The 16,071-nt window shown below is 36.3% G+C and overlaps 1 protein-coding gene across 5 annotated transcripts in view; it reads right to left on the bottom strand.

Annotated features, from left to right (window-relative positions):
* Positions 1 to 2,965: 2,965 nt before the first annotated feature.
* Positions 2,966 to 16,071, bottom strand: part of PTPN4 (protein tyrosine phosphatase non-receptor type 4) — a 127,718-nt gene continuing 114,612 nt past the window's right edge. For 4 of the 5 annotated variants that reach the window (XM_068138957.1, XM_068138958.1, XM_068138956.1 and 1 more), the window contains 4 exons: positions 15,245 to 15,373; positions 13,643 to 13,791; positions 10,500 to 10,635; positions 2,966 to 8,309 (listed from right to left, as the gene is read on the bottom strand). In XM_068138957.1, coding sequence (XP_067995058.1) covers positions 8,223 to 8,309; positions 10,500 to 10,635; positions 13,643 to 13,791; positions 15,245 to 15,373 — 501 coding nt within the window. In that variant the 3' untranslated portion in view covers positions 2,966 to 8,222. Of the gene's footprint in view, positions 8,310 to 10,499; positions 10,636 to 13,642; positions 13,792 to 15,244; positions 15,374 to 16,071 lie in introns of those variants that run through there. The other variant, XR_010987407.1, reaches the window with a different exon arrangement.

The raw sequence follows: 16,071 nt of genomic DNA, 5'->3' as shown, positions 1-16,071 counted from the left end.
TGCCATTCAGAGGAAGTGGCATGAAACACATGAAACATCTATGGCAAAATCCTCTCCAGTGCCTGAATATACACGGAGCCATTTACTGAAATGGAAAAACTAAAACCAAACACGAAGCTTCTAGATGGTTGCCTGTTATTTGCTGATCAAGCAACGGACTGTTACTTTAGTATCCCCGCACTGACAATTGAAAAACCCTCCTGACACAAGCAGGAGGAGCAAGGCAAGCTTAGGAGAAAAGGTGACATTCAGTTTTGTGCCTGGTAATTTACAGGTTGGACTCGATGATCTTTGAGGTCTCTTCCAACCTTGGTGATAGTGTGATACTGTAATTTCCTTGGAAATTAAACCACAACGTGGGGGTATTTTTGATACTTTTTATCAGAGGAGCAGTGACTACGCTTACTCTTAGTTTGTCATGAAATACACATTGGAGCTTGCAGTAACATTCAAAGGAGAAAGAAAATACTGTCTTTAAAGGGGGAAAGTAGTTAATCTTGGAGGTTTTCAGGTATCTGATGAGTTCTCAGTGCAAATCAACTAACTGATCATCTGCATAACAAAGATGCTTAGCTTTTAGTGGGCATCTGTGTCACATAAATAGTGGTCTCCTAGCCATTATGTGTACAGCAATTCATATTTTCCTGTTAGGCAACACAGTCCAGAGAAATACCCGATTCATAGAAGCTGTACCAAAATTTTCTGCCCATTTTCAGCTATTTCCTCTAATCGAGCTGCTTTCATTCTGTCACTCACAGTCTCTTGCTGTTACTGAGACCAGTTAGTCCCAGCTTCCTTTCTGCAGATTCAGTGTTACAAGCATTTTTGCTTACTTTTGCTCTTCTTTCACATCAGCATTTTGCTACTCTCGAAGTAACTACAGTCCACTTCTTCCCCATTATTTGCTACTCAGCTACAGTCCAAGTGTATGAGCACACAGTTGTGACTTGCCTTGTATCCAATATTGCAATTTAAACACATATATTCCTATTTAATTAATACCTCTTCTTGTTTCTCTCCTTGAATGCTTTCCCAGTAGTTTATCTTTTTGTACTTCAAACTCTTTGTCCTCACTTTGAAGTCCTACATTTATCAGTCAAATTAAGAACATAGGGGTCCCACTGGAGGGATAGGTCTAAAAGAGCAGAGATTTTTTCTTTTATCTTGCCTCTTAAGTCCTTTCATCAGATTTTTCTGCTTTTGCTTTGAATAACCTCTCACTTTTTGGCAACAAATGTTTCATTATAAACTTTCCTATGGAATTTCTGTTCTTTACACCAGTTTTGTGATCAGACTACAATCTCTACTGAACACTGTCTTCAAAGCACTCACTGTATAAAAGAAAACTAGTTATTTTTCCATTAGAGCAAAACCTGAAGCATGTCTTTTCAGCTAAAACACTTTGACTTGTACTGTCATGCTTCCTCTGTAGCCAAACACTTCCTGGCAATTTAGCATCCTCTTCTGTTGCTTGATCCATAGGACTGTATTTATGTCATACAACATCAAAAAGTAAAACACAAGATGATCATTATCTGACATCAGAGGCATATAACATAGCAAACTTGTGTACAGTAGAAAGTCACACAAAAAAAAAGCAAAAAACCCTTTAAATTACTAAAGCACATCTTTATTTTGCAATTAAACAATTAAGATCCACAAGTAAACTATATATATTTTTTCAAGTCTGTACCTAGACAACTATTTGTCAACTGAAATTAAATATATCCACAAAATATGCATAACAGCATTTTTTCACATAATAGAATGAAATTTTACTTAAGACTAAAACAAGACTTGTTAAATGTTAATTAGCATATTTATCCTGGGAACTGCTGGTTTTCTGTAGAAGTTAGTGTATCATTTTAACGGCAAGAAATTTCATTTTATCAAAATGAGGACAAATACATAAGGCCCTTTAAAGCATACAGTAGCTGCAGTGACAAAAGCTGAATTTATTTTCACATTGTCCAGTGTTGACCAATTTCAAGTTTCCATCATTTTCAATCAGCCACCTCAGCTCTTTAGCCAAGATGTTGCTTTTTTTTCCCCCCCTCTCATGTGCTTTTAAACAAATTATAGGCAAAAGTCTACTTATGAGAAGTACCTTCCCATTCCCCCCAACATTAATAAAGATACACAAGAGTAAGTCTAAACAACAAAAGAGCTATTCAACTCCGAGATGATTTACTTCATACGTGCAGTCCATCATTCATCAGTATGACACTGAGATGAAATTTGACAACTGAAAGCCACATCTGGAAATGCAAATTAATTACCAGAAGAAACTAGCAAAAAATATTGCCACCATCTGATTGTTAATAGTGATCTAAATAATATTCTTCCCTTTGTATTTACACACTGTATAGCACCTGTTACAGAAAAAAATCCAAACCTTACATACCAACAGCCCTGCCAAATTGACTGGTTAAAATTGGATCACCGGTAAACAAGCCAAATGGAAAACAAATCTGGATACACAGGATAAAATAAAACCTTTGTTTTCTTACCTTAGCTTTGCTGTAAAATTATGACAAGTTGTTACTGTGGTGCCACAATGAACTGAGATAATTGCACGGAATCATTTATAGTCTAGTCTTTGTGGATATACTCTCGTTAAAGAAAACAGCTTAATGTAAACTGTTTAACCCTTTCACTCACGTCTTCAGCCCCTGGCCTAGGAGTAAAAGGGTGACAACTTCTTTACACTTTGTTGTGCATTATCTTTAGTTACCAAAAGTCAAATAAGTTAAATTAAAAAAAACCAAACAAACCCAAAAAACAAATCAACAACACAAAACAAATGAACAAAACCACCAACAAAAAAACCCCAAACACTGATTCCAGGCAATTGATCTAATGTTAAAAATAATGCTTAGCAGAAACATTTACGGTAAACATAGCTAATTTGCAGCCAGCTGAGAGAGATCACAGAGACAAATGTATAAGTACCCTGTAGTTTCTATTTGCACCTTTTTTTTTTTTTTCTTTTCTGCAGTTTTCCTTTCCAAATGCAAAGTTTTATATTCTTTTTGATAGGAAAATTTCAATGATGGAATTATTAACACCTGTTTTCTGAAAGTCCCTCAGAAACAGAGGCACAACAAACTGGAAATGGTTGGAACAACAGTAAGCATTCGTACCAGGGTGTAATCTGAATCATCTCTGTACAGAAACCCATTAAGCACCTCTCTCCAAACTCAAAATTTATTTTATCCAATAGTTTAGTCAGTAGTAAGCATGAGATAAAGTGCTACTATTCAAACATCAAAACACTCTGAGGAAAAAAAAACAAAACAACAAAAAACTACCCTTTAAAAAAAGTGTAAGCTTGCTAAATATGAAATAACACAACCAACACACTGTCAGCCAGTCCATGGGAATGGTTTCAGGGTTCATGCTGTAGCAGATTAGAATGACAAGATTAGTGGTGTCTTGTTTCAAATTTTTTAGTTTGGTTTTTGTTTTAATGATGAGGCTACTGGCTCAAAGGAATAGAATCTAACAGCAAATTTCAGCATTTTTTTTCAAAGTGATTTCTCTCGTATTTTTACCATCGAGTTCTCAATAAGGGAAACATGCCAAAGCCAACTGCCAGAGCTTACTGTTTATGCCCCAGTTAAAAACTTGTAGCTGGAGAAGCCCTATGAACAGAAAAGATGCACATTCGCAGTAGCACAGAGGTAAAATACAGTGATAACAAACTAGCCTCATTTGTAGATTGCTAACCACACCACCACCACCATCCCCTCCCCCCCCCAAAAAAAAAAGAGAACTGCAGTGGGGTAACAGAGACTGGACAGAACAGTTGCACTGAAAATACTTTCCCCATCACCCAATCACCACTAATTACAATCCCTGCAATTTTGTGCAAGATCCTCACCTAATCAATGCATATATTTTTACCAGATTTTGATATTAGATCACAGCACTAGAAATAGTGCAAATGGGCTCAAAACAAAAGGTGGGTACTTAAATTAGCAAATATACCCAGTCACCCTGGGACCTGAGATGTGAGATAAAGAAAGGATGCAAGTGACATTAGACAGCACCATTCCTGTACTTCATAGAAGTTCAAATACACAAAATTTTGATTTGCACCATAACCTAATCCATCCCTTTATCCTCAAAGCTGAGGGTTGTGATGATTCCTCCATAGGCATAGATTGACTGCTCCACAGTCAGAACTACAGCACATGTGTTGGACAACTTGCTTTTGGTTGGGTATCAGTGGATCTATCAGAGATTTTCATGCTCACATTAATTCCCTGAGCCATCAAACATCACCCACACACCTGCACACACACTGCAGAAGCATAAAAAACACCACACAGTTCAGCTCACAGCATACCTGGAGCCCCAGAATCTCTATGTCAGACTTTCCTTACTTCCTGTCTCCCTGGGCAGTGCAACTGCAACAAGTCCACTGCATTCTGGCCCTTCCACAGCTATCAACAAAGCTTCTTAGAAGGCCTACAGGGAAACCTGCTGGCTACACTGGTTCTATAACAAATTCCTCATGTTCTTTAATCTCCCAACTGCTATCTTTCTCACCCTTTATCTAAAAGATGGTGTGCTAGACTGCAATCAGATATTCTACAAGTGTGCCTGCTTTATCTATATGGGACATAAGCTTTCCAAATGTAACAGAGAAATCTAGAAGAAACATCAGCTGGCATCAAATGTACTGAGAAAAAAAAAAATAATAAATCATGCTTTCTCTTTTTCACAACTGGGAGGAAATATATAAAAATAAAAAGCCTAAACCCAGTATTTTACTGCCTAAGATTTCCAAGTTACTTAAAATACCAAATGCTTCCAAATTCAGAAGAAACAAATTCTACAGCTCTCGGTTATCTGGTATATCTAAAGCAATATTTCTGACAGTGGATTGGCTGACAATCTGGAGGTGGTTTATTAAACAATACCTCCAACTTATTTCATATTTAGCAGTATACAAAAAATGCCCCCAAAACACTCAAAGCCTCCACTAGAGCCCCATGTCTTTCTATTAAAAACACCTTCAAATCCACTTTAAGCAGGAGATGGTAGTGGCAGTTTTCAATCCAAATCTAAAAGGAAAACAGGAATCTTAACATTATACATTGGCACAAAATTGTCATAATATTGCTCTTATTTACAATGGATTCTTTTTAAACTGGATTTGTATCATGGAAATGTTACAAACGTACTCTTTCCCACACCCACCCAACATTTTTCCTAATCAAATGGTATGAAAATAGTTATTCATAAAATCCAACAGTCATAACACCAATCACTTATAGGTCTATAAGTCATTATGCCTGCCAGATACATTCATGTTTTGTACAGCATGAAACATACAAAAATTTCTCTAAAAAACTCTGAAGGATGATACAGATCTTCATAACCCAAATATGTAGCAGTTTTGACGGGGGTTTTTTTTGGCCATATAAAAATATTTTAAAGGCCATTTATACCACAACAGGTAGAAACGTCTTAACAAATCATTTACGGTGCAGAAAGGCTTCAGTGCTATTCTCTTTGCCAATCTGTTTTTGGTTACCACTATCCTGGCTTGGGAGAAGCCAAAAAAAAAAACCCACTGAGTCGCCAATGGCCAATTATCTAGGAATAGTTACTTTGTTTCCATTTCCCCCCAGTGCAACTAGTTAATACACTACACATCAGCTTAAATCAGTGCAGAGGAAGATTTTGAAGAGATCTCTTATTCTTACCTTATGTTTGTCATAAAAACAGTAATGACAGACAAACAATAAATATCCCACACTTAATTGTGGTATAAATGAATCTTTTGAATTCAAACTGCTTTGGCAACTTTATATAGGACTATTTAAATATGTGACATACCAACACTATGTAATGCTGCTATAAACTCCATTTCTGATTTCCCTCAGAAAAAAAGGGCAAATGCTATTTTCATTTACAACTTAACTATGAAGAAAGTTTATTTCAATATAATGACTCTGAACTGTTTTAAGTGCTGAGCTTAAAACAGCCTTCCAACTAGTCAGCATCTCTGCTAATAATCTTGTAATATGGAAGTTAAAGCTTGTACTTTCCTAAAGAATTTTCTTTTGTTGCAAATGGCTTAAAATAAAACGGAGATTAAAGCTACCTTATTACTCTTTTTGAGTTTATCAGATCCAGAGATTCTTGTAAGATTCAATATTGATTTAAGCATCAAATCTAGAAATACAAGTAACAGGGCCACAGGCCACCTAGTGTTATTTTGTTTTCTAAAAATATTAAAACTCTGTCTTCGATTTGGCATTGTGGTTCATGTTTATTACTAAGTCTTATGCCAGGATTTCATTTTGCCTGAACCCCTTTCCACTTAATAGTTCATAGATGATCTCTTTCAAATGTCCATAGAACACAGTATATTATATAATAGAATTCTTCCATAGTTAAAAATTGTGTAGGCATAGAACTTTCTGTTCTAATTCTATGCCCCATACAGCTTACAACACAATTTACTGGATAAACATTTTCAGGAAACCAATAAATTAAAACATTTTAAATAGAGGGCACAACATTATGTTGTTCACAGGGCAGTCAAAGAAGTGACTGATTTGCTTCTTACAGTATATTACACCAGATACTTTGCTTCTCACTTGGTTTCTCCCATACTGCAACAAACTTTTAAAACTGGTATCTTTAGAATGAGCTCAGAGACTGTATCAGACAGACACTTCTTACAAAACTTCTACCTACTAAGCTGGAAACAACCCATACCCACCGGAACAATTTTGCACAAGTATAACAGAAGTTGACTGGGGTCATTATAGAATTCCAATAAAGTTTTAGAACAATTTCATAGTGTTCTCCCTCCCACCCAAGCCATTAAGAAAAAAAAAAAAAGAAAAGGAAAAAAACACCCCCAATAAAAGAAAAGGCAGACCTGTACGAACATGGCTTGAAATCAACTATGAGGACTTGAAAAAGTAATTGGTTAGCAGAAAATGGAATTAAATCACATCTGATTGCAAGTTCAACTTAGTGATCAGTGCTATTAAAAAGTTATGTTCTAATCAAGTAAGACAGCTATTCTCAATAAAAAGATAAAACAAAGTATCAGCTCCTAATGACCTACCAGCATTTCACAATAAGCTGCTAGTAAGAGATTATTTGGAAGGAATGAAGGAATGTGTCAGATTTTTCACAAGATTACCACACAGCAGCATACAATGCTCATTCATTAAGTTGGCAGAGGTGCTTTTGCTACCCAGAGCAGCACACAGGTACTTGTATCAAGAAAGAGGGAATGGTATTTCCCTGACCCCTTGTGGTAACACATTCCAAGCACCAAGGGCCGTTTTAAAAATCTGAACCCATTAAGATAAATATGACAGAACAATACCACCCCCACAGACTCATGAGTGCCTTTCACTGGATGTACGCTGTAAGTCTCAAGGCACTTAAGGGGTTAAGACACAATGCATGCACTAGTTCCCATCACGTAACCTTAAGTCACACGAATCAGAATACACCAGTGTATGACACACAAGCTGTGTCACAGAAATGCTGTTTATTTATTATTTTTTAAAGTTTTTATTGTTACTGTTATTATTTTGTACAAGATGCTGGTAAGTGGGCACTATGCAGCTACTGCTGGGTTAACACAGATGCCAGCTTTCCTCTAACAACCAGCTGGTCTCTAGTAAGGGTGTAGGACAAAGTGTGCTGCATCAGTAGGCAGTGTGTATCTATCTAGTATTGGCAATATTGCTAATGTTGTAGAAAACAAAACAGTGAGAGTCTGTACATAGTAAATAAACCTAGCACTGGAAAAAGACCATGGCTTAGTGTATTTTTTTCTCTCTTTTTTTTTCTTTTTTCTTCATTTTAAGAGACATGGGTGTAAAACAGAGTGAAATAATTCCAAGCCTTGTTTGTAGCAATTCAACCAGAAGCGCAGTATATGGCACTACAATGAAATATTGTCAATTACCCTGAACACAATTAGTTCTTTCAGTTTATGGTTTGTTCGGAGCAAAGCATGAAAATAAAGTCTTCAAAGAGATGAAGAGTTTCAGAGACTGATTTTTTTTCTTTTTCAACGTAAAGTGCAACAGTGCTGAAGTTTTCAAAGTCCTTTGTCAATTCTTTGCTGTACTTCACTATCATTTCCTGCAAGCAGTATTATGGCACAACGAATGCTGCCAGTTCATTATAGAGGACAGGATTCCTCAATTGATATTCTAGGTTTTTTTTGCTCTTCACTTATGCAGTGATGCTTGTAAAGGTTTAATAAATCCTTCTTCATACACCTTCAAAATAGCTTCACATACAAATCTGTATTGACTCTGAAAAGGAAAGGAGAGTCAGTAAATTGAAAAGAAACAATCAAAACATGCCATTTGGAAATGGAAAAGGCCTTTAACATTTCCCCACCCCACTCTATTGACAGGCCAAAAACTGTGTTTCAAAATTAGCTTAGTAAACACAAAACAACTGGAACTTTATATTAGAACATGTTGTTTCTCAAGAGAAGAATGGGATGAACAGCACTTTGAAATATATACCAAAATTCACACCCACAGAACCACTACTATTATATTAAATATCACATATTTAGTAACTTTCTGTTCTTTGTTTCACTGCTGAAATTTCACTGACCTGAGGTTTCCAACATACCTGGGATTTAGAATCTACATACTTTATACTTAAATTATTTCTGCCATGTTACCAGCACCTCCTTTGATATAAAGGCACATTGTTTCATGTTTTAGAAAGCCAGAAGTCCAGTTTCTTAACATTATATGATGTCTATCTCTCTACTGTATTCAAGTCTAGCACTTGCATACCTAGAAGTCACTAATAATTTGTCTTAAATATGTAATAGACCAAAAAACCCAACAGTAATGAAATTAAGACTCTAAAGAAAGTAAGATGAAATACAAGCACTGCTTTGTAAAGCAAAACAACTGTCACTGAATACTGCTTAATGGTGTATATGCTGGTCTGAAAGCCAGCAGGGTCCTGGAATATCACTCTCTTTCTATGCAGTAATCAGTGCTGTCAGATCTTAAACGCCCACAGATTTAGTAACAGAATCATAGTTTACTGCATTGTTGCATGTACATTAAACTAGCTAAATATATAGGTATTTGTGTAAAATACAGATTTTGCCTCCAGTGCTCCCCGAAGGAGATTAAATTCTCCTCCTACAGAACACAGAGCAGACACATGTCCATAGAGCCATCTTGTGGGCACTGAATGAATCTTTCAGGAGATTAAAAAAATCAGGAAGAGTGCAAAGGAGAAATTATAATAGCTAATGTTTCTGAAACCTTTTTAAAAGCTACTTCAACTCTCTTATGCTCCCTTCTCCCTCTGAAGCAGTAAACACCTGTGTTTCACTGAAGCTTCAAAGTTCTGGTTTCTCTACAAGAAATTAGAAGACTGGAAGATATTTTTAGCACATGGCAAAAAAAAAACCAAAACCCAAACCAACAAACCAACCAAACAACAAATCCCCAATCCCCAAGTCAATTTAAATACTTATTGCTGCATCTCTTCCTCTACTAATAGAGTTCTCTTCCTCTCTGTGCTAGAGAGATATACTGTTCATCCTGTATAATCAGCACAAACAACAAGAGCTATCCTTTACTATTTTTCATTCATCATCATCTTCCTCATGCTTCCTGTGCAAATTGAGTAACATAACTGATTGATTTAGAGGAATTAAAAACTTGGAACTGGTCAAAGCTTTATTGAAAGACAACACAACTTAAACTTTTGACTCTTTTTAGGTATTTTCTAAAGACATAACCACAAACTTCTCTCAGATATGCAACACCTGACTGACAAAGTAAAAGCTTCTGAAACTTTTATGTTTATAACACATTAAAAGAATATAGCAATTTTCTGGGGGGAAAAAACCCTACCATCTTAAGATACATCACATGTGAAGAAAGGACTTAAAGAATGCTGGCAGCAAGTCACTTTTTATAGACTAAATACACTTAAGATCACTTTGATGTATCTTGCATTGAATTACACTGATTTTAAAAAAAGATTATTTCCCTTTAATCAAGTCACTACAGGGGAAAGTTAAGGCTTGTTTTTGTTGTAACTAAGGAACAACAAAAATCACTGAATGGCATCACTGGAGGTTTTCCTTGCATGTCTTGTATCTTTGTGTGTTTATCTTTTATACTACTCCCATTCTTAACATACAGAATTAGGCTCCTTCTTTCTCACTGGGTAATTTTCAGATTACTGAAAACTAGTTGGTTTTGATACTAATTACCAGGTATCACTGAAACAGCCACTGCTTTTTTTGAGTCCTCTTTGTAGAAAATTTAAAGAACTGCTCCTTTTCCAACAGCCTTAGCAATTTATTCCTGCCTGCAGTCAAAGCTGTTCCATTAGGTAAAGGTGACCTCTCTGCAACATGATCAACAGCAAGTCTACTGAAAATCTATCTAACACTATGATTTGGTACAGAAAATCATTCTTCTGCAACTCAGAACAGCAAGTGTGATACTCACAGGTGTTTGGATCATCATGGCTCTTTGATCTCTCATGGTTCTTACAATATCTAATGGATAAACAGGCTGATTGCACTCAATGAGACACATAGCTGTCTCCATAGTAATAAGAACTCCTGTCCGTCCAATCCCAGCACTGGAAAAAATAGCAAACAAAAAAAACCCAAAAACAACAAAATAACACTCAAATTGGAAATGAAACAAAGCATCTGGAATATTGTCCATAAAGACTTCCTTTCTCAAGGATTCTCATGACTGATCAGTAATGATTCCCAGAGTATTAGGGCAGGGGTTAGACAGATGGTGTCTGTGTCACAGTTAAGTCGCCACCCTGCCCAAACAGAGCAAAAACTAATCAGTGCAAGAGGGACTGTCTTAAGCTAAGCATTGACTTGAGAAGAATTTACAAACTGGTGTTTATTCAGATCATATTATAAACCACACTAATATCCAGGCAATAACAAAACAGAGATACTGAGCATACACTGTGCACTTTGTGTCACTTTGACCATAACTGGAATGACTGTCACTAGAGTGCTGGGCTAATTGGATAAAACCATGTTTATGTTCTTGAAGTGATTCATGCCTTCATGTTTCAGTGTAAGTAACAGAATGATTAACAGAAACCTTTGGAGGATGAGGATGATAATATTATAATTTCTTCAATACAGCACAGATTGAAAAAGTATATTTAGTAGCAATCCTTTTCAAGACAAGGAAGAACTATAAGGTGTACATCTTGGTATGGCAAAATTGTTAAGAGAGCTTACATGAATCATGTCTAGCTTAAAACAAATCTAAAGATTTATCTGCATTGTATTATACATACCTACACTTTTCCACAAGTAGCAATCCTCAAAGATTGAATATTTAACCTTGAACTTGATAACTGGTTTCAAATTCACACTTTTCATGTTGCACTTTTGAAATAGAAAAACTGATGTTTCTACGAATTTGAATACAGGACCAAATCCATACTTTCAACTTTATCAGTTGAGGCAGTACTGGAAACTAGTGTTTTAGTTAGTCAATTGACATATTTACTTCTAAATTAGTTATTATAAATATTCCAAAGTCTGAAATTTAATTGTTCCAATTTTGAAGCATAACTTCAAACTATGGCCAAACTACTACTTTAAATCTTTGTCCAGAAGGTGGCATTAAAGTTACTACATATTTCACTGATGTCGTAAGAATTTCATGACAAGAGGTAAATGTCTGTGTTATATAAAATTATACAGAAACATTTTATAGGCCTAGAACATGTACAGAATTCACATGCAGAATGCTCTATCAAATCCAAATGGGAACAGTATCTGTCAAAGAAACTAAAGACTCATAAATTCAAAAGATTCAGCTAAGGGCAACAACAATGAGGGACAGTGCGATAGTTTCCATATAAGCATCAGGTAGGCAAGGATTCTTCAGCCTGGTAAAAGAATTATTCACTGATGGAGAACACTGAGACAATACATGGACAGAATGGGTGGTTCACCATCTCATCCAGAACAAGAATTGGAAATTTTCAGCTAAACTAACTTGTAAAAATAAAGACAAACACATGGTTAGAAACTAGAGGTGTAAGCAGTTCAACATAATAAAAACCTTTCCAGTTGGTTAAGGTTTTTGTTGATTTACAGTTTCTCTGAGGCTTTCTTCGGTTTCGTTCTTAAACTACTATTGTACCAAAGAAAAGTCTGCTCTGCTAGCTACTTGGACTCTCCACACTAAAGCTGGTGGCTTAGTTCTGAAAGCAAATTTCACCATTTTGTTATACTAATGCCTTGTCCTATTACACTGAACAGATGTTCAAAACAGTGTGTGTGCTATATATGGGGGAACCCATGGGATCCTTCAGCTTGACTCACTAGTGGAATTTAGTTGTACCTTCCAACAGCCACCAAGTTAGGCCAATTAAGTAAGTAATGTTGAACTGTGATATTCCCTCTCTTCTGTGAAATACCAACCCACTTATAAATACTGGTACTGAAATTAGCAGTGTGGAACTAAACCAATGCCTCACTGAAATGTACCCTCTAAAGTTGTTTGTTCCAGTGTCTCTACAGACTTGCACACTTTCTGCTGTAAAAGTTGTATCTGGCTGATATTTTCACTATATATTCATAGCCATATCAACCAAAAGTGTATCAATAGTAGATACTGAGGAACAAAATCATTTAAGACAGTGGCATTCTCATACTGGTTTTCCTAATCAGTAAAATTCACCCTCGCAAACACAAAGGAAAAGAGAGTGCTAAACTAATCAAATACTGTTTCTGATACACAAACTGTTAAAAAGAGAAAATACTTTGTTTCATCATCTTCAATATATGTCTAGTTTACTTGTAGATTAAATAATCTCTACATTTATTTTGTCCCTTAAATCTCTCATCCTCACTCTGAAACAGGAGCAACACACCCCTCGCTCAGAGTATTTGGGAATTCGCAGGTCAAATTCTATTCACCGAATTGCTCATCAAGAATTGGTATAGCACATTTTCACATGAACATGGCATTATGCATATTTATAGTTTACTAATTAGGTATTTTAAAGGACTAAGAATTTGACATTTAGTATAGGAATGTAGAATGCTATTAAAACCTGTATCACAAGAGAAATAAAACCCCACATTAAATGTGTACATAAAAAACTGGGTTAAAGTTATTTGAATTAATGAAAAAAGTAAATTGTTGAGAAAAATGCATCACCTTAATGTATGCACCAACATATGTAGTCAAGACTGCAGAGTTGAGAGGAAGTGTCTTTTATTTGATTGCTGCACATACCACTCTCACTTTCTGCTATGGATTATTTATACAGTTATCTTGGAACTCTGGGCAATAGTCCCCATGACAATAGTCATTGTTTCCCTGAATTATTACAAAGACTGCTAGCACAAGCATTTCAGCTGCAAATAAAACTAACAAAATCCTGCACAGATCAATACAGACAGATACTCCACATTTTGCTTATTGACAAGTGATAACAATTTCAAGCACTTGTTTGAATTAAAAATTGAGTTCTACTATCACCCTCAAAGCAGATAAAATCAAATGCTTTTCAGCAACAAAGCACAGAAAAGACACTGGGTGATAAGTAAGTTCAGTTTGATGATTTAATAAAATTGGAAACAGTTGGATACCTGCAATGAACAACAACAGGTTCTTCTCTGCCAGCCCTCTTTTTTCGCACAAGACACACGAAATCTAGGAAGTCACTGGAATCGTCCGGAACCCCATGGTCAGGCCATGCTATATACTGGATTTGGGTTAGTTGGCGGCTTTCTTCTTTCTAATCAGAAACATGAATTTTTTATTCAAAGGTAATTCAGGCCCCATTAAAAAAAAAAACTCAAACATAGACCACGCCAGTCATCATCAACAGTCCACTTACAGCAATTTGTACCCATAACAAAAGTGTTTTCAGGCAGCACTTTATTGGTGTTCATCTTTGTGCAACCCGGATTTTAAAATTATCTTTTTGTTCTTAAAAACAACGAAGGCAATCCACAACAGTTTGCATTTTCAACTACCTAAAAAAATATACATGCCATGTAACAGGAAAGCAGTTCAAGGATATCAATGATTTATCTGAACGCTACGTGTATGCAAAGGTAGTCAAATTTTTATCAACACAAATGTAACAGAGAGAGATGCTATCTTACTAGATCAAATGACAGAACTGGGGTAGGGAGGAGAAATGTAGGATTTTCAGACATAAAAGCTTTCCCTTTCAGACCTCATGTGAACAGAAGCATTGTTTTGGCTTTATATGCACCTCTTAATTTTATCCAGTGTACTATACATAAAATGAATAATGACTCTGTTTTCCACTTCCTCCTGTCAGTTGCTCTAATATTCTAAGCATAATTTTCCCCTGGCTAGTGATGGGGAGAAGCTGTCCCATCAGTGTAAAAGCAGAATTTCCAAGGAGAGAAGTTATCACACTTTAAATAACTTCAGGCATTTAATCATTTACTGAGGTTCCACTGCTGATAAGAAATGAACAATTGTCCCAACAGGACACAGAGGAAAAAATGTAACTGTAAATTGACTAAAAGACAGCTCTCTACAACTGGCAGCTCATACAGTAACCCAAGCAATGAGAAACAAGTATGTGAACTAAATTCTAGACACTCATTTCCAAACAATTCTGAGATTGAAAAGCTGGCTGGAGGTGCTCTGTAAACTGCATGTGCCCTGAAAATCATGCAGCTCATGTTCAAGAAGGTCCTTGTTTATGTGCAGTCTCCAATCCCTATTCATTTTTCTCTCAGCAGGATTTATCTTCCATCTACTCATATGTATCTCCAAGATAGAACCACTAAGAACTGCTTGCCTATACGAAAACAGATTTTAAGTTACAATAGTGAAAACAGCAAGGCAATAACAAGTTTCTCAGCTTCTTTAATTACTCTTTTACTTTGTCCAGGGCATGAAAGACACCAGGCAAAGACTTTTAAGACAAATAATACATCTTTTATGTGATTTAAAACCAACTGATGTGACTATGGAAACTGAATCTTTGTGGTATTTAACTAGTGAGAGATTTGTTATTATTCTAAGAGTATAATTTAGCCTAACAAGTACATAGCAATGAGTAGTTTATAAAGGGTTCTAGAAATAAACAGTTCTATTAATGTGGCTGTGTCATCAAGTTGACAAGAATGTCTGATTCCCTAAGTTTTAGCGAGACTGTACAGATTTCACAGATTAATACTTCAAAATGTATGTTATGATTTTACCTCCAGATTAGTCAATGTCATTTCTCGAAAGACATAAGCAGGATTTCCTTCTTCGGAATGGCAGGTAATCTGGAAATTCCCATATGATGAGCTTCCTGATGGTTCTGGCCAGTACTGATGGCATTTAACCTATGGTCAACACATTTTAAAAGATACCTGTGTTTAAATGTACAGATTGTTATTTTCCTTATCATAGTATCATATTATCAGTCAGGGTTGGAAGGGACCACAAGGATCATCTAGTTCCAACCCCCCTGCCATGGGCAGGGACATCCCACACTAGATCAGGCTGGACAGAGCCTCATCCAGCCTGCTCTTAAACACCTCCAGGGATTGGGCCCTAACCACCTCCCTGGACAACCCATTCCAGGGTTTCACCACTCTCATGGTGAAGAACCTCCTCCTCACATCCAGCCTGAATCCCTCCACCTCCAGCTTCATTCCATTCCCCCTAGTCCTATCACTACCTGATATCCTGAGAAGTCCCTCCCCAGCCTTCTTGTAGGCCCCCTTCAGATACTGGAAGGCCACAATGAGGTCACCTCGGAGCCTTCTCTTCTGCAGACTGAACAGCCCCAACTCTTTCAGTCTGTCCTCATAGGAGAGGTGCTCCAGCCTTCTGATCATCCTCGTGGCCCTTATACTATTGTTCATTACAGACTATTTTGTTCATTTTGTAATCTCTATTAATTTACTTACCAAACTGACTGTGTTACCTAATTACAGTTTATAACACAAAGCATTGCAGAGATTTCCTGGTTCTCTTTTCAAGAGGACACATGAAGCAGCTCTTGAGGTTAGCTTAACCTAACATGGATGCCTTTAAG

This window comes from Melanerpes formicivorus, unplaced genomic scaffold (assembly GCF_026170545.1).
Source record: "Melanerpes formicivorus ecotype bairdi unplaced genomic scaffold, bMelFor1.0.p_v2 SCAF_5, whole genome shotgun sequence".
Lineage (NCBI taxonomy): Eukaryota > Metazoa > Chordata > Aves > Piciformes > Picidae > Melanerpes > Melanerpes formicivorus.
The sequence above is the reverse complement of the archived record's forward strand: the minus strand, read 5'-3'. Positions and strand labels throughout refer to the sequence as shown.